At 34.0% G+C, this 20,090-nt stretch overlaps 1 protein-coding gene across 4 annotated transcripts in view; it reads right to left on the bottom strand.

The window, feature by feature from the left end:
* LOC138713154 (uncharacterized) overlaps positions 1–20,090 on the bottom strand; it is a 40,300-nt gene that overhangs the window by 17,943 nt on the left and 2,267 nt on the right. For 2 of the 4 annotated variants that reach the window (XM_069844988.1, XM_069844985.1), the window contains exons 1-2: positions 8,098–8,238; positions 5,955–6,285 (exon numbers count right to left, since the gene is read on the bottom strand). In XM_069844988.1, the coding sequence (XP_069701089.1) occupies positions 5,955–6,258 (304 nt within the window). In that variant the 5' untranslated portion in view covers positions 6,259–6,285; positions 8,098–8,238. Of the gene's footprint in view, positions 1–5,954; positions 6,286–8,097; positions 8,239–11,244; positions 11,318–20,090 lie in introns of those variants that run through there. The other 2 variants (XM_069844986.1, XM_069844987.1) reach the window with 2 other exon arrangements.

Here is a 20,090-nt window from a genome sequence, read left to right as displayed (position 1 = left end):
ACAGACCAACTTGCAACATGGTAATCATTTATTTTAGCTAACCGTGCGTTTTCTCGACAACATTTTATTAAAAAACAAATGTACAATGTTAAATAAATATGTAAATAATAGTATCTCGATCAGTTTAAAAAAGAACACTTTTAGACATTTATGATAACTATAAAATTGATTGTCAAGATAGGGTGCTGTGGTATTATATTGTAAACTCAGCAGCAAAGAGCTTTCGTAGCTTACAAGACTTTATAATATCCATCATATTTTTTTTATTTATTTATTTACTTATGTATTTACTTATTTATTTATTTATTTATTTATTCATTTCTTTCTTCATTCATTCATTCATTCATTCATTCATTCATTCATTCATTCATTCATTCATTCATTCATTCATTTTTCTTTCTTCCTTTATTTATTTATTTATTTATTTATTTATTTACGTATTTTTCTTTATTTCTTTCTTTATCTATTTATTTATTTATTTACGTATTTTTCTCTCTTTCTCTATTTATTTATTTACTTACTTATTTCTGTCTTTATTTATTAATTCATTTATTTATTGATTTATTCACTTGCTCACTTATACACTTATTCACTTTATTTATTTATTTATTTATTTATCTTTTATCTATGTATCTGTGTATCAATTTATGTATTTATTTATTTGTTTATTTATTTATTTATGTATTTTTCTTTCTTTCTTTATCTATTTATATACTTCTCTCTTTCTTTATCAGTCATTCCATATCAAATCAACAAATTGGCTGTGGCGCAACTTTTTCGGATACTGGTGAAAATTGTTCCAGTTATTGATTGATATTGACTATGAGTACAGGCAAAGTATTTTGTGCGAAATCCTACTCATTTCTTTGATATGCACGTGTGTGTACAGTACTTCAGCTCTCGATATTGGTGTGCGCCTATTCGGAAAAAAATCCATAACTTACAAACGACTCGAAATTTCTCTGTCAAAGTTAGTGACAATATATTCAAGAACATTTTCTACTATTTAGTGATACAACAATGGAAAAAAAGTTTATATTATAATGTAAATAAAACAAAATATACAAAAAATGGGTCAATACTTTTATGTTGTATAGAAGATAAAGGCAAGGTGAAATAATAACGAAATATTAGTCGTAAAGACATTAAAACATTCTGTATGCATGGTGAAATTTTGAACTTGTATTTCGCCTCCCTTCCGTGTAGACACGTGTGTACATACATGCATGTTCAAACCTGCGCGGAGCAAGACTAGGCATGTCTTGGAGGTGACGCGGCACTCCACTGTCAGTCTCGGGATACGCAAACTACAGTATTTGTCATACCTGTGTACAGTAACGTTCACTTTCATAATTAAGTGGTATCATCAGTAAATCTATCATTAATTGTGGTAGCTGTGTGTTACCTTGGTTCGAGCTCGTCACAGCCGGGGCTGACATCACACCAGAATTAGCAACAAGACAAGTTACCAGACTAAGAACTGTTGGGTTATAGGTAAGTGAATTAAAACTGTGCCCCGTTATTTAAAAAGTGCATATTTTACAGTAGTTTGACGTTAAGACATTTCTATTTCAGTGTATTTCACGGGTGACTCTAGAAGTAGGAAAATGTCCAAGGAAATGGATTCTTGTTCTGTAGGACAACTGACAGGTGATAGTTGTCACAAACTAACATATACCCAATCTATTGCCTTGTTGGACGTGAAAACCTTGCCTGATCAAGACAGACAATTATTGTGGTGCAGACTGAGGAAACCGAAGAACATAGAGACTGTTTGTTATCATCATCTGAAGATATACTGCAGCGACAAATATATACATCTCTTTGGACGTAAATGTTGTGATCCATATAGAAGACATAAGGCCGTTATTAAGAAGGGTTTACGACAGATAACAGAAGACCTCGTCAACAGAAAGAAAAAATTCTCTCTTATACCTGGACAGTGTGTATGTACAAATTGCTATACAAGATTACAAAATAGTAGTGATGATTCTGATGAATCAATGGACGATCAGCCATTCTCAGTACCGCCAGACGAAGAGCGAGAGTCAATAAATGTATCATTTTCACAAGTAGGAATATCACCCTTAAAGCAGAAGAGACTCAGCAGTGAACAAAAACATGCGCTAGGGAAGAGAAAGTTAGCACAAGCTTCATCAGCTATCAAAGGTAGACTGGAAAAAGCTCTTCAGATTACATTAGATTCGAGTTCAAACAATTCAGAAAACGATTTGGTTGCTCTTGGTAGGGACTATAAGGACCTTCTTGACTGTGTTAAAAGTTCCTTACAAACGGCATTGACAGTTCAAGAGAAAATGCGACTAGTTTCAGTTGCGCCACGAAGCTGGTCATTAAAGAAAGTAGCTGAGGAATTTGGAGTATCAGAGTATATTGTAAGAAAGGCGAGATCACGTGGTTTGTTCTTTGATATCACAAAGAAGACTGGCCATCCCGTGCCTGAGAACGTTAAGACAGCAGTAGTTGAATTTTATGAAGATGATGATTATAGTCGCGTATGTTCCGGAAAAAAGACTTTGTGTCTGTAAAAATGACTACAGCAGATTCTATTGTACGAGAGCAGGTGCAAAAGCGTTTAATATTGTGTAACTTGAAAGAATTGTACATATTATTCTGCGAGAAAAACCCCTCACTTTCTATTGGGTTTTCCAAATTTTCCGAGTTGCGTCCAAAACACTGCATACTGGCAGGTGCAAAAGGAACACATACAGTGTGCGTGTGTGCAATACACCAAAATGTAAGACTCATGGTGCAAAGTTTAAAACACATACTGACAGTTCATGGAATGGATGAAAAAAAGTCTCCTTCAAATGATGGTATGTTCTACACAAAATGAACCCTGTTCCTTATCAGGATGTGAAAAATGTCCTGGCCCTGGAAAAGCACGTGAATTCTTGCTGGAAAGTGAGGAAAGCATGCAGGACGTTGAATATAAACAGTGGGTGACAGTAGACCGATCTACATTGAAAACACTTGTTACACCATTCGAAGAATTCGTTGAAGAGCTCATTGATAAGATATGGGTAATTTATCGTCCTCATAGCTTCATTGCTCATAATCAGGTCCAATATTTGAAGCAGTGCAAAGAAACACTAAAGAAACACGAATGTGTAGTACTGGTTGATTTTTCCGAAAATTATACATTCATAGTTCAAGATGTGGTTCAAGGCTATCACTGGACAAATGACCAGGCGACACTCCACCCGGTAGTTATTTATATGCACCAGGATGAAACACCAACTGTTCCCAAGCCCGTTTCTCTATGTATAATAAGTGACTGTTTGATGCATGTAACCAGTACTTTTTACCACTTCCAGAAAGTGTTAATTCAACACCTCAAAACATTAGATGACAATATGAAGAAAATTTTTTACTTAGTGACGGAGCCGCATCTCAGTATAAAAACAGGAAGAATTTTGTTAATTTAGTTCATCATGAAAATGATTTTGGAATAGATGCAGAATGGCATTTTTTTTGCCACAAGCCATGGGAAAAACCCTTGTGACGCTATTGGTGGGACAACGAAAAGACTAGCAACAAAAGCCAGCTTGCAGCGTCCATATATGGGTCAAATTTTGTCGGCCAGAGATCTATACAAATTTGCAAATGAACATATTGCTGGAGTGAAATATTTTTATGTCAGTAAAGAAGGCATTCGTCTCACGGAAGTGGAACTGATGGAACGATTTAATAACTCTGTACGAATTCCTGGTACAAGAGAAAACCACTCATATGTACCATTAGATGACAGACATTTGAGAGTTTCCAGAGTTTCAGTGTCATGTAAATTTGTTGATATATCTGTAATAAAGTAGGCATGAAGTATAATGAGTAAGTAGGCCTGAATATGCAATAAAAATGTCATAGATCAGAGTCAGTAAAATTCATTGTCAATTATGCATGTCAATGATAGAAATATTGTATCTCTTCCAAGAATGGAAAATACAAGCCAGTTTTTTTTGTATTGATAGTACAGATAATGAATAATCTCCTGTAAAAATTTCATAATGTTTTCCATGTGCCCTTTCACACAATAAATTAAACAAAAATACTTGAAAAAATATATTTTGTTTTAATTTCAGCCAAGGTCGAACAGTAGATCAAGATGTCTCACAACTCAGAATGAGGCAATACAACACCACTATAACTGGAAGAAATTTCGTGAATTTCTCTGCAGTAGTTCGTCTGTAATTAATTTTTTTCCTTTCAGACAGAGTGTCAAGAGTCTGTACACCCCAGCATACTCAATTGTACATTTCTCGAAAACTACTGTCCCATAGAACAAAATACTGTGTTTCCCTTCCTATGATACTTCAATAATTGTTCAGACTAAGTTTCACTCAAATTTGGAATTTGACCGCCACAGGTTTTCGGCAAAATTTGTTGATTTGAGATGGAATGACTCTTATATCTCTTTTTCTCTATTTATTTATTTATTTATTTATTTATTTATTTAACTATTTATTTATTTATGTATTTTTCTTTCTTTCTTTATCTATTTATATATTTCTCTCTTTATTTATTTCTCTTTTTCTCTATTTATTTATTTATTTATTTACTTAACTATTTATTTATTTATGTATTTTTCTTTCTTTCTTTATCTATTTATATATTTCTCTCTTTCTTCATTTCTCTTCTTCTCTATTTATTTATTTATTTATTTAACTATTTATTTATTTATGTATTTTTCTTTCTTTCTTTATCTATTTATATATTTCTCTCTTTCTTTATTTCTCTTTTTCTCTATTTATTTATTTATTTATTTATTTATTTATTTATTTATTTATATTTCTGTCTTTATTTATTCATTTATTGATTTATTCACTTATTCACTTTATTTATTTATTTATTTATTTATTTATTTATTTATTTATTTATTTATTTATTTCTGTCTTTATTTATTAATTTATTCACTTATTCACTTATACACTTATTCACCTTATATATTTATTTATTTATCTTTTATCTATGTATCTATTTATGTATTTATTTATTTGTTTATTTATTTATTCATTTCTTTCTCTCTTTCTTTATTTCTTTCTTTATCTATTTCTCTATTTATTTATTTCTGTCTGTATTTACTTATTCATTTATTGATTTATTCACTTATCCACTTTATTTATTTATGTATTTATCTGTGCGTCTGTCTGTCTGTCTACTTATTTATTCCTTTGACGTTATTAAGAAAATAAAATAGTTGTTCGTGGTTTAGTCTGTCAACATTAATTTTCCTTATATAATTATCCTGTGAAACATACAAGGAAAATGGTATTTACATATAACTGGTTTCCATGCCAAATCTCTATATACACTAAACTATGTTACGTAGTGCATAACAAGGGTCTTAAGTTTTCAAGGAAAGAGTAATGATAAAGAATTGTGTAATTTTCAGGCTTTTGTAACAGTTTCATTGTCGATACATAAGTTCACATATAGGCCTAAACTTATTAATAATTTGGTCTTGTTTTTCCGAATTGTCCAACTATAGAATTCACGACACACATCAGCTTTTTAATTCCATTTTATTTTTCTTATGAGACTTTAATTTTTTTTCTATACTAAACACAAACACCTCTGATTGAAGTTCTGGCTGATATTGTATATGAGTACATCTCATTTGACGATGTGTGTCAGAAGAAGAACAATTTTTTTTGTATAGGATTGCATCTAAATCTAATTAGTGTAATGTGTTACTAGTCAGCGATGTATGCAATGGAGAGGGAAAGGAACCTGCTACCCTACCCCATTATCTCCAGACTTAATTGCTTCATGAATTATATCTTATTGGTGTCATGAGGTTCAAAGTTTTCAGTTGACTAAACTACAACTAAACACAAAATTAAATAAAAAAAAATACATTCAGTTAGATTAATTACAGATTATTCTAACTATACTAAAGAAAATCTAATGAAAAAAAATACGTTTGAAACACTTACCTGGAAATGCCCTTTCGAGTATGGCTTCCAGCTTAGGTAACGTCTCTCTGTACATGAGGGTCTCCCTGTCGAACATGGTCGACTCCCACATGAACTTGTTGTCGTCTCCAGACTGGGCCAGTCGCTTCACTATCACCGACTGACGCTTATCCTCCTTCAACTCCACTTCCACCCTGAAGAGGTTGCTAGTGTAGCCATCCCCAACGGCACCCAATGCGCTGACTTCAAAGCTATCAACTTCTGTCTTCAGAGCTGTCTCTAGGAACTTCTTATCTAACCAATCAGGTGGAGCTATTACCGGCATGGCGGGTAATTAACGGATTAGTTCGATCTGTAAGAAAAAAATTAATGTTATAATTTTCAGTAAATTTATTAGTTTCTAACACAAAAATGTGATTGTATTCTCAAAAATATATTTGCATTAATAATAATATAATAATAATAATAATAATAATAATAATAATAATAATAATAATAATAATGATTTATTTAACCTGGCAGAGTTAAGGCCACACGGCCTTCTCTAACACACAACCAGGAGTAAAACTGCTTTACAAAAAACACTACAAATTTACAAACTACAATTTTACACACAAAACTGAATAAGATAATAATAACAATAAAATATAAACAACAAGTAAACAGAAATCAGACATAATATATAACATACAGAAAGAAAGAAAAAAGCATAATAAAATGTGAACAGCAGGTCAAAATAAATGAGACATACAAAGTATAAAAAATAAGACAATTATTGATAATAATAATAATAATCATAATAATAATAATAATAATAATAATAATAATAATAATAATAGTAATAAAATAGTGCAGTACAAAACATACAATGAATACAATACTTTTAAGTACACACAGTAAGGAAAATTATGATTATCAACTTATCACATTATAGATATACCATTATCGGAAAATATGAAAACAAAAATATAAAATAAGTTAAATATCACTAGAACATAAAAAAAAAATGTGAATACGTGGAAACATGCAATACAACATTAGGCTAATCTTAGGATTTTTCAATGGTTTTCCAGTACTGCACAATGTACAAACATTCATGTCAAAAGTGGGATTCCAGGCCAAAATTTTGACTGCAAGCAGCAACAAAGTTAATCCTTAACCACTTAGTAAATAATAGCCCATATGAACGTGAGATTTACAGTAAAGGAATTTTTCGAAAAAAAAAAAAAAACTATGAATTCTGCAGATTGACCTGAGCTCTAAACCGACAAACCTTTCTTAAGTAGTTCAGTAAAGAAGTTATTAAGAAACATAGCACCACACAACATGATAATATATTGTATAAAATACATTAAAATTATTCGTTTGAAAAATTTATATTTATGAAGCTTTTATGAGATAACAAAAATTTTGATTTACATGTTAGTAATGCAGGTTGCAATCCCTGTGTTAGCAAGTGTAATTTGTTGACAAAGGTTATGCGTGGTAGTAGGTTTTCGCTGGGTACTTCCTTTTCCCTTACCAATATTCCAGTATCGTTCCATTAATTATCATCAATCATTGCTATATTAATATGTATATACATAGCTATATATAATATAGTCCACACCTGTGGAGTAACGGCTAGAGCGTCTGGCCGCGAAACCAGGTGGCCCGGGTTTGATTCCCGGTCGGGGCAAGTTACCTGGTTGAGGTTTTTTCCAGAGTTTTCCCCTCAACTCATTAAGATCAAATGCTGGGTAACTTTCGGTGCTGGACTCTGGACTCATTTCGTGGGAATTATAACCTTAATTTCACTGAGACGCTAGATAACCATGACAGTTGATAAAGCGTCGTAAAATAAGCAAAAAAAGTCACAGTTGCCATAAATATTTAACATTATCTTCGATATCGACGTCATCATCGTCGCTGCCGCCTCCATCTTCATAATGTATAACAAAGATATGATTATATCGTAAATATGATTATAATCTTTGTAGTCATTATTATTAGTCATCATCATCATCATCATCATCATCATCATCATCGTCATCTTTGTCATCTATCTCATAATTTTATTCGAGATAAACACAACATGTGTTCACCTAACATAAAAAATAATATTCCAAGTGAAGCATAAAATTATTATAAATAAAAGTCATTAGTGAATTAGAAAATCGATTACCTGAGAAGATTCACCGAACTATCGCCGTGTAGAAACTTGCTCTAAATGTGGCACACCGAAGTTACTGCTAGCGCTTACGTAACAGTTGACAGTCAACCCAGCAGGACGCAAATATCAGTTGACTGCAAGTGGATCCATCAAACCCTCTAATCCGCTTAACTGCGACAATTGCTGTGACGTTGGGACGGAGTGCGAGAGAACATGGAGCAACGTTCGGCGACCTTCCTTAGCTCGTGAAAATGTTCCAGCTCCTCATTATCACTATCACCACCATAATCAATCATCATTATCATCAAAAACAGTATTTCACTAAACGGAATAGATTTAACCACCAATAACAAAGGGAAATGAACAAAGCAAAATCACCTCGATAACGTTTATGATAACAATGGTATGACTGTGGTGATATTGATGATCCCTCAATGTTAAATAAATTTATAAATTAAGAGGAGAGGATGGTATTTTTTGGTGAAAAATGAGTAAATTTTCAAAAAAAAAATCTTTAAAATACCCTGTGATGAGTGGAATGCATAGCATAACATTTTGTGGGTATTTGTGCCCTTATCGGATGTTGAGTCGCCATTTTCAAACTTCCTGCGTTATGGATTTTTAAATCACTCGCCCACTTTTATTGTTGTTTCCGGTAAATTAAATTTTCAATATTTTTTTTTTCTTTAAAATACTCTTTGATATGTGTGAAATGCATTGCATAATATTTGTTGGGTATTTGTGCCCTTATCGGATGTTGAGTCGCCATTTTCAAACTTCCTGCGTTATGGGTTTTTAAATCACTCGCCCACTTTTATTGTTGTTTCCGGTAAATTAAATTTTCAAAAAAAAAATTTTTTCTTTAAAATACTCTTTGAAATGTGTGGAATGCATAGCATAACATTTTGTGGGTATTTGTGCCCTTATCGGATGTTGAGTCGCCATTTTCAAACTTCCTGCGTTATGGGTTTTTAAATCACTCGCCCTCTTTTATTGTTGTTTCCGGTAAATTAAATTTAAAAAAAAAAAAATGTTTTTCTTTAAAATACTCTTTGATATGTGTGGAATGCATTGCATAATATTTTGTGGGTATTTCTGCCCTTATCGGATGTTGAGGCGTCATTTTTAAACTTTCTGCGTTATGGATTTTTAAATCACACGCCCCCTTTTATCGGTTTCCGGTAACTTAATTTTTTTTGCTACATTGCCAGACAAAAATGGATATAATTTCTGAACTATTAAAGATACATGCATGAAATTTATAACACATTATTTAGGCTATTAGAATACTTTTCTCTGTAACAGAAGTTTGTTGATTGATTTCATTTTAAAAATACATCCGTTTGTTTGCAAGAAAGGAAATCAGATTGTTGTTATTAAATTTTAATTGTTTATTTTACAAACGTAGGGACTAATATCAAAATTCTGTTACAGACAGTTTGTAGAACATGCTTTTGCAAATACATTTCAAAAAACTGTTCGAATCTATCTTTAAAAACGGTTTAGACATATCGGTTTTAGTACAATCCTGCATTGGGTATTTTTTTTCAAATCTGGGCCCCCAAATAATTTATTTTCAAAATATTTATATTTGGTTGAGTTGCTACAGCTATGAGTTGTATACATACAAAAAATTAATATTTTATACCAAATAGGAAAAAAAGTTAAAAAAAATACCATCCTCTCCCCTCATATAAACAAGTACCGATCGTGATATCCTCAAAGATTAAAACGCAATACGCAAAAATGACGACTTGTGTCGTTTAACGTAATACATGCAAATTACGAGTAAAACCTCCAACAACTTTTATTTTTAGCCTTTCTTTGTTCACTTTGTGATGAAAATTTACCATTTGAACTGCCAACAAACCTGGTATATAACTAGAAGATACCAATTAATGTTAAAAAATGGAGACCTTAAGAAGATTTTTGCAATTCATACCGGATGAACTGAAAGGCTTCTACACAGAACTGTAGACATGGCCTACGACCAACAAAGATAGTAATGCCAGTGGAAGCGAAGATTGAAAAAATAAGTTTATTAATGTTCTGACATACAAAAAGTCTATTCAGCCATGCTTCTCATCTCTTTGATGATTAGTCATTTACCAGATAAAATTAGGAAAATTATGATATTTAATGAGTTATTATGTTTAAATCATAATGTTTACCTTTGACTGTTGTACTATAAAAAGGCCTTTATCACTAGAATCGTTTATTATTATTATAAATGTTATGTTATGTTTTATTTAACGACGCTCGCAACTGTCGAGGTTATATCAGCGTCGCCGGTATGCCGGAATTTTTGTCCCGCAGGAGTTCTTTTACATGCCAGAAAATCTACTGACATGAGCCTGTCGTATTTAAGCATAATTAAATACTATCGACCTGGCCCGGGTTCGAACTCGCAACCTTGGGCATTCGTTTTTTATTAAAACTCCACAACTGACAAAAACAAAACTTTCGGGAAATCAATAAATAACTGTTTTATTTAATTAATTTTATTTTAATTGTCAAAATGTATCTAACAAGCGATATTAGTTGCTAAATATTAGGTTTATTTATTATTAGTTGTGTTTCATAATATATATAAAGTCCCCGAAAAAAAATAATTAGTTACGATGGTATAGGGTTTTTCCAACAAACAAACTGAAAGTGAGCAAAGCATCGCTATTTTTCTAAGTGTTAGAGTGAATGAAAGTAAGTATGAACAGATGTTATAATCTATGTAAAAACTACAGTATAAAATCACAAAAAAAAAATATATATATTTTTTTTCTGCTGCAACAGACATTTTTCTTATCAGGACTTAAAACGAATTAAATAATTGGTGTTCAGATTGTCAAAATCAAAAAATGTTAGTTTATTACTCCGTGTATAAAACAGTTTTCTACATTAGGTATTTTAAATGTAAATTACACGCAAAATACATACAGATAATTTACTCGCCCAAACCTGGCTACACTTGTCTTTTCTATCGAATCTTCTTACGTTTTGTGATGTTTCAAATTTCTTCTAGTAACAGATGCATTACAGATACCGCAGATGTATTACAAGTAGGTGACACGTTAGACGCTAGACTTCTTTCATAAATTTATATTAAGAACTTTATCTAGAGAAATATGGACGTAAAATTCATACAACTTAAATCTTACTTACCAACAAATTGATGTCAGGAGTTTCAATGCTCCCAGTACAATGGCAGCGTATCAGGGAAGTTGTTTGCAATATAAGGAAGGCTATTACGTCACGCAGTGATTTGCTATCTTAAATGCATTTCATTTAAGTCATTTTACATCGACATATTTTTGTTTGTAACAAAACGCGATAAAAATAATCACATGAAATTCATAATCATACATAACATCACCAAAAGCATAAGTTAACTTACATTTGCAAAAAAATGGGCAAGGAATCCTAATTTAATTTTTGACAGTCAAATAGCGAAGATTCTAGTCAAATTTGGGGATGCAAAAAGTGATTGTTACACCTAGACAAAATATTATCAAATTTCGTAGGTCAAGAATTGAATGTCACGAAGGTTAAACATATAATTAATTAATTAATTCCGTGTTCTGCCCAAGGGCAGATCTTTCACAGCAAACCCAGCTTTCTCCAATCTTTCCTATTTTCTGCCTTACACTTTTTTTCTTCATATGGTAAAACATATGATCTCATGTAATTATAAGCCATTTGCAACAATTCAATTTCTACAGAATATTATGAACAATATTGCTGCTTTTTTTCAACAACTCGTATTATTCAAAAGACATTCATAAATATCAAGAAAATCATCTGATGAATATTTTGGATTACATGTCGGAATGGTTCACAAAGGCCTACTCCATAATAGTTTGTTAATGTTGGTGATAATGGTGATCATGATGATAATGTATTTTATTTTTTGCTTCCTCAAATTTTAAGGTTGCCAGTACACAGAGCATACCAGATAATAATAAATGTATATAATGCATTAAATGCAATGTTCAGTTAAAGACAATTAACCCTTAAATTCACAAAGTATCCAATAGGATACTATAATTTTAATAGAATAGAAAAAAAATTGGTAGGAAAATTAAAATTTCACAATACTATAATAATATTGTACAAGATACAGAATATGGTCATTGCGATAGTTGTTTTCTTTACGGTCCGACACGGTTTAATAAACTAGTGTGAGAAATGAAGCTTTGCGAATTTAAGGGTTAAAGTTTACAACAGAAACACACCCGCATACGTCTCTACAACACATTGACACGACCGATGCTCAGCTATGGCAGCGAAGCAAGGACACTGAGGAAAGCAGATAAAAGCAGAATAACGGCTTCTGAAATCCGATTCATCCGAGAACAGTGGGCTATACTAAATGGGATCTGAAAAGAAATTGTGAAATTTTAAAGGAACTAAAAACTTATCCAGTTTTAGATTACATTGTTCAATATCAGTCTAACTGGAAACATCATTTGGAAATAATGAGTAATAGTAGACTCCCAAAGGCAATTTATGATTATGTACCACATGGCCAAAGATCTGTGGGTCGTCCTGCTAAGAGATGGCGTGAAAGTTTTATGTGAGACCGTAACAGGTCTTGTGGCCTAACATTTGTCAGGCAGAAGAAGAAGTTTACAATAGTAAAAATCCTGAAAAGTTTAATAAATAATAAAGTAAATAATAGCAATGTTCTTTTTAAATTTCTAAGAAACCTCTGATAGTAAAAATCCTGAAAAGTTTAATAAATAATTAAAGTAAATAATAGCAATTTTTTTTAATTTCTAAGGAACCTCTGATAGTGGCAATAGTTATTTCTTTTAAAATAGATGTTGGAAGGGAAAGAGATTTCCAAAATTTTGCTAGGATCCCTAGAATTGTCCCTCTAGCGCCAATTAGTAGGCTCCTTCCTCTATATCGTCGAGTTCGTGTTTTTCTTTATAATATGAAATGAAATTGTATAAACGCTCTGCTTTTCTTGATGGACTTCTAAAGGCTGGGATTGATGGTTTTCAAACCTTATGGTAAGGTCAATAATATAACCTTTGCTTTTGACTTTAAAGGCAATTATATCGATTCTTCTGTGGCTTGCATTTTTTGCAAGGCCGTGCACTTCTTCGAAAACCTTGAACTCATTATCTCTTAATGCTGCAGCTATAATGGAACTAATGTTATGATGATGCGTATTCCTTAATAAATCACCGAGAGAGCAGGATCCAAAAACTTTTTTGCACGATCGCATTTTTAGCAGTATTTACAGCTATCGCTGTTAAGCATTGAAAGTTTGAATTCCTACACAGAAACTTCTTCATAACACAAAACTATACTGAAATAGACTCATTACAATACACTTACAGTATTGTTACTTAGTTACCATTACAGTGCAGTTTTGCGAAGGCTTTGGAATAATATTGCTCTAAATTTTCAATTAAAAAAATATTGTACAGAGTGGACCGCTCGAATGTATACCTACTTTGAATTGCATGTGACTGGTGAACGGTTGAAGATAGAACCTTACCGTAACGTTTATATGAAAGGAAAACTCAACAAGTTTCGAATCCTGTCGGTAGATGGTGCGCAGATGTAGATTGTATCGATTGTCAAAATGACGACACCGCAGATGAAAGCGCAAATCGTGTTGTGGTATGTCAGTGATGTCAAAGCAAGCGCATTTTTCTGATCTTGACGACGTGTGCGGGCATCAAGCGCTAAGTATAGAAAGAGGAAGGGTTGTGCATATGAATAAGCAGCCTGTTGGATTAAGAAACCAGTGGTGCACAAACTTCAAACGGAACGGGAAATTTTATGGTGTTATTTTATATGGCTATTTGCTGTTTGATATTATCTACATTATCCGTAAAACAAAGTACTAACACCAGTTTCTTAATATTGCAGTTAATAATGTAATAAAGAGTTAAGAAGGAATATTCACATAAATTTCATAGTAGTAAAACTGTATTATATAAAGTGAATGAAGCATCATTCATAAAGAAAGTGATAGCCCAAAGAAAGAGATTAAGTAGGCTATGACATGATAAGTTGGAATTTATATTGATGGTATCTTTAGCCTTATAAAAGTAATCAATAAACTAATCAAAACAATATTACAGTACAAAGCAAAGTTACCTAGGTGCTGTATCTGTTTTAAGTGTAACTAATATTACGTAACAAAACTCTTATCTCATTATGCTTTTAAGGTGATATTGGTGCGCAACTTCCTATCATCAGAATATTAAATTATTTTCTCGAAATCTGCTGAAGCTATAGAGCTGACGTTTTTACAACGCATGGGCACGTATCTTTTGCTTATGATGTAACAGTAGTTGCTTTGTTAATTCATTTCCTTACCAACAATTTCCATGCGAATATTTTAAAAATTTTCAATACGTTTCTTCAGTAATACATATTTACGATATATTAGATTTACGAAAACATTGTTTCAGTACCTGTAAGGCTACTAAATAAACATATCTGAAAATTTCAACTTTCTGTAAAAACTTAAGAAAATACTGTTTTTGAATAAAAAGGAAACTCGTGAAAAATGAGAATTAAAATTGAAACTTAAATTCTTATAATGCATTTATACTTCTCAGACAGATCTAAAAATTAACATGGATATAGTTTTAATAAGTTCTCTTCCGTTTATACATTGAATCAGTGCTGGCCAACCATGTATATAGCTCTACCAAGCGGCATATACAGTACTACCTCACTCGTCTGTCTCTTTCCTTCCCGCTGTAAAGCGCTCAGGCTCTCCTGAGCTCTAAAGCGCGCACTTGCCCATATGGGCATCAATTGATATGACTGTGGTATGCGGATTTTAAATCAATTTTTAGAGTTCAAAGGGAGTATCGGCGAGTGTTTAACCATGACGCTCCAACTGCTAAAAGCATTAAGAAGTGGCACGATACATTTTTAGCTACAGGATCGGTGTTGAAGAAGCATGGTGGTGGTCGTAGAACATCCGACGAAATGGTTTCAAATGTTCAAGCTGCGTATGAGCGAAGCCCGCGGAAGTCATTAAGAAGAGCTTCGCGGGAACTTCAAGTACTAAAATCAACATTGCAATGAATTGTCCACAAACGTCTGAAACTGTACGCATACAAAGTGCAGTTAATGCAACGTCTGGAGCCGGATGACAAACCCAAAAGAGTGGAATTCGCCAATACGATGCTAGACCGTCTCGGCGCTGATCCTGATTTTATGTCCAAGATTTTCTTCTCGGACGAAGCCACGTTCCATGTGTCAGGTAAAGTAAACCGAGATAATGTGCGGATCTGGGGATCGCAGAATCTTCACGCTATGCAAGAACACGTTCGTGATAGTCCCAAGTTAAATGTGTGGTGCGGTTCGTCACAGCAGCAGGTCATTGGACCGTTGTTCTTCGCCGAGAAGACTGTGTGTGGTACCACATATCTAGACATGCTGGAGCAGTTCTTCTTTCAACAAATTGAACACCTGCAGCCTAACATCCTTTTCCAGCAAGATGGCGCTCCTACACACTGGTTCAATGACGTTCGTACGACTTCAGACAGCGTGTTCCCTGGCCGCTGGATTGGTAGGGGAGGACCGATCACTTGGCCCCCGAGATCTCCGGATTTAACACCGTTCGATTTCTTTCTCTGGGGCTGCGTCGAAGATAAAGTGTACGCCACCCCAGTCAGAGACCTTCGTGATCTTCGGGAGCGCATCATAGAGGCTATTGAGAGCATTCCAGAAGACATGCTCCAACGTGCTTGGCAAGAAATCGTTCATCGCCTCGATATCGTCACAGTGACAGCTGGAGCTCACGTAGAGATATGGTGATGTGCATATCGAAACTTGTTGAGTTTACCTTTCATATGAACGTTACTGTAGGTTTCTATCTTCAACCGTTTACCAGTCACATACAATTGAAATTATGTACATTCGAGCGGTCCTACCTGTATTTGCAATTTTTAAAATATAATCGTGCAAAAAATATTGTACACTACACGTTTGTGAAGTTCATTACAAAATCTCGGAAACTGAAACACTCGCTGTGCTCGTTTTTAAAACTTTTTCTCGATTTTGTAAAAAGCACTTCCCAACTTTGTATCGTACTATACTACGTATTAATTACTAGATGTATAAATATATCACTGATTACAATATCATCAATTTTCATTTTATACTTTTATTTTATTAGGTTATTTTACGACGCTGTATCAACATCTAGGTTATTTAGCGTCTGAATGATATGAAGGTGAAATGAGTCCGGGGTCCAGCACGGAAAGTTACCCAGCATTTGCTCGTATTGGGTTGAGGGAAAACCCCGGAAAAAACCTCAACCAGGTAACTTGCCCCGACCGGGATTCGAACCCGGGCCACCTGGTTTCGCAGTCAGACGCGCTGACCGTTACTCCACAGGTGTGGACTCATTTTATACTATTCTCTGCTTTATTAAATATTATTATCTTGCTGATTTACAATATACTTGAGTGCAGTTCACCACTGTGGAGTAACTATTAACATATCTGACCGTGGAAAGAGCCGGCGCGGATTCAAATCCCGGTTGGGGCAAGTTACCTGGCTGAGATTTGTTCCAGGGTTTTCCCTCAACCCATTACGAGCAAATGCTGGGCAAATTTCGGCGCTGGACCCTGGACTCATTTCGCTTGCATTATCACATTCATCTCATTGAGACGCTAGATAACCATAGCAGTTGATAAAACATCGTAAAATAAGCACTTAAAAATCTTCAGTGTTTTAGATTTACAATATCATCAGCCTGCCTTTTTTTTCAGATCAAGTAATATTCGTGAATGTTTTTATACCCTTTAGATTATTTAATGATTGTTTTTCTTTCTATCAATTTGCGGAATGAATCCTGGTAATAAAAATTGATGTAAATAGACATCACTGGTAACACTCTGCCTGGTTTCAGCAGGGTTCAAGACCTGCTCATATCGCAGATAGGTTCTTACTAGAATTGGAAAGGGACTTCGGGAGAGAATTGAATCCTCTAGATTATAAATCCCCTGAAGACCATTTTGTTCACAATTGAATTATGCTAAGAATGAATTCTAACTATTTATATAGTTTGAATTCCAAAAGTCACTCAATTTAAAGCAAAAGATTTATTAAAAGTCGCTGTTGGGTTGAAAATTCCCTCTATTTGGAACCAATTACTGTCAAAATCCTTCAATTTGTGAAAGTGGATATAGGGGATTTTGAATCTATAGGATTCATATCCAGTACTGTGCTCAAACCACGAGAAAGTCTCCGCCGGATGAGACGAAGGGGGGTAATGCTGTGAATGAATGTTGATGTCATAAGATGTCATAAGGTCACACACGTGGATACTCTTATCTCTATTGGCTAGCTCTCACAGCACAAACCATAACATTGATACAGACATATTGATACTACCCCAGTTACAAAATTAGACCACAGTTAGTCTCCTGATCTTTTAGGGTGGTATTCATAGACATTTCGCAGCACGCGCTACGAGCGTACTAAGCTAGCCCCGGCTATCCACTGGTTACTAGTACAGAATTCAAATCATATCCTATCGCTAACACTGGTTTATGAATACGAAAAACGCTGATAATCCACCGAAAGCCCACGCTAAAAATGTCTATGAATACGGCCCTTAATCTCTTCATACAGGAAATAACATATGCAGGAGAGCGTATGGTTTCTAACTGGCGTTATAACGGTAATATTATCTATCTACTTCGCTCCAACAGATGAGGCAATAGTAAGCACATTCCTTTCACGGTTGATCTCCTGGTTGGAGAACAGTAATTAGAAACATTAAATCCAAACGTTTGAGATGGGCAGAGCATGTAGCACGTATGGGCGAATCCAGAAATGCATATAGAGTGTTAGTTGGGAGGCCGGAGGGAAAAATACCTTTGGAGAGGCCGAGACGTAGATGGGAAAATAATATTAAAATGGATTTGAGAGAGGTGGAATATGATGATAGAGAATGGATTAATCTTGCTCAGGATAGGGACCAATGGCGGGCTTATGTGAGGGCGGCAATGAACATCCGGGTTCCTTAAAAGCCAGTAAGTAAGTAAGTCTGTAAGTAAGTTACAATATACTATCATTAGCCGATTAGCTTATGCCCGGAAACCTGAGTTTATGTTACGCTGTACCACACCGCTAACTATTTTCGAAAGGAATGGAGATTTACTTCGGCCTCATACTTCTGGAACATAATATATATACAGACATATTGATACTATCCTAGTTACAAAATTAGATCACAGTTAATCTCCTGATCTTTCAATCTCTTCATACAGGAAATAACTTATGCAGGAGAGCGCATGGTTTTTAAACTGGCGTTATAACGGTAATATTATCTATCTACTTCGTTCCAATAGATGAGGCAATAGTAAGCTCATTCCTTTCACGGTTGATCTCCTGGTTGGAGAAGAGTATTAGTAACAATATCTGGCCAGCCAGGCCACCTAATCTCCTATCCCTTACAATTATTTTCTTGGGGGATACATCAAGAGGAGAAAGGGGACGGAAGAATGAAGGAAGGACGTATAAGAAGGGAAAGTGAAGAACTAGAAGGAATAAGGGATCCGAAAGAGGAGATGAAGAGAAGGAAACAATGAAGATTATGTGGAAAATGAAATGAAGTAGAAGAAATAACAGATGAAAGATAAATGGATGAGGAAGAAAGGAGACAAAACCAATAAGAAGAGCGGAAGAAAGAAAAGATTAAGAGTGAAGAAACAGTGATGAAAAAAATAAGAAGGCAGAGAAAGAAAGAAGAAAAGCGATCAGAAAGAGAGAAAAATGATAAGAAGAAGAAGAAGAGGAGGAAAGGAGAAAGAGTGTGAAAAAAGAGGAAAACAAAATGAAGTTGAAAATAACTCTAAAGATTAAATGAAGTGAAATCCACATAATTATAGAAAAATAAGAAGAGCGAACACCTTTAATTTATTACGTGAACTAAGTCCCTATCTTTTTTTCATTGAGCTGATCACCTAATACCAAAGTTGACTTTATGATAAGAGTTGCCACGTATGCAGAAATTGCGTGTAGGGTAACTACGTAATGAACCCATCATCACAAGCTTATTTTCAAAGTGACATTGAATCTCACATTTATCTCACTGTAATACTTATTGTGTTGTTACTGTATGTCCTTATATTAGTGAAAAATCTGTAGGTATACAAGAAAAAAGAAAACTACGCTCACAAAAATGAACAAAAACAAAATAAAATGAACAGCACTAGAATGAACAATATTATTCGCCTCTATTCATATCTCATTACATCAACTGCCGGTTGATTATTTGCAGACACAATTAATAATTAAATATATTTAAGCAGCAGTTCGGTAACTATACAGTGGAACCCACCGGTTCTCTTTGGGAACGAGTGATGTTGATGTGTCACATGACTATGACATCACAAGATGGCGTTATAACCAACGAAACACACCAGGTATCTCCCCTCACTACACACGAGAGAAAAAACGTACTTAAATCATTGATATCTTTTCACATTCGTCGGCCTCACGTCACTTAAATATCCCTCAACTAACCCACTAACCTTGTCACATATCCCAGCCTCATGTCTCTTAGCTATCCCCTCATTTAACCCACATAATTCATAGCGAAACGCAAATCAGTCGTTATTCCCGTTACTTACCTTCATCGTAGTAATAAACTATTCTCCAAAGCACAGCAATCAAATCAAATAATTCTAAAATCCGCTCAGGCCAACATAAAAAAAATGAATTGGGTAAAGGTTCAATATGTATGCGCCACTAGAAAACATTCCTAAAATACCTTCGAAATTGCTAGAATTTATAGTATGGAATAGTGCAAATTGGATCTGATCACTTGAACAGCTGTATGCTGCTCACCACGCCCCAATTTATTTTTTATTTTATTGGGTTATTTTACGACGCTGTATCAACATCTAGGTTATTTAGCGTCTTAATGAAATGAAGGTGATAATGGCCGTGAAATGAGTCCAGCACCGAAAGTTACCCAGCATTTGCTCGTATTGGGTTTAGGGAAAACCGGA

Source organism: Periplaneta americana, chromosome 14 (genome assembly GCF_040183065.1).
Source record: "Periplaneta americana isolate PAMFEO1 chromosome 14, P.americana_PAMFEO1_priV1, whole genome shotgun sequence".
In the NCBI taxonomy this organism is placed as follows: domain Eukaryota; kingdom Metazoa; phylum Arthropoda; class Insecta; order Blattodea; family Blattidae; genus Periplaneta; species Periplaneta americana.
Note: the sequence above shows the minus strand (reverse complement) of the source record. Positions and strands in the feature narration are given on the sequence as shown.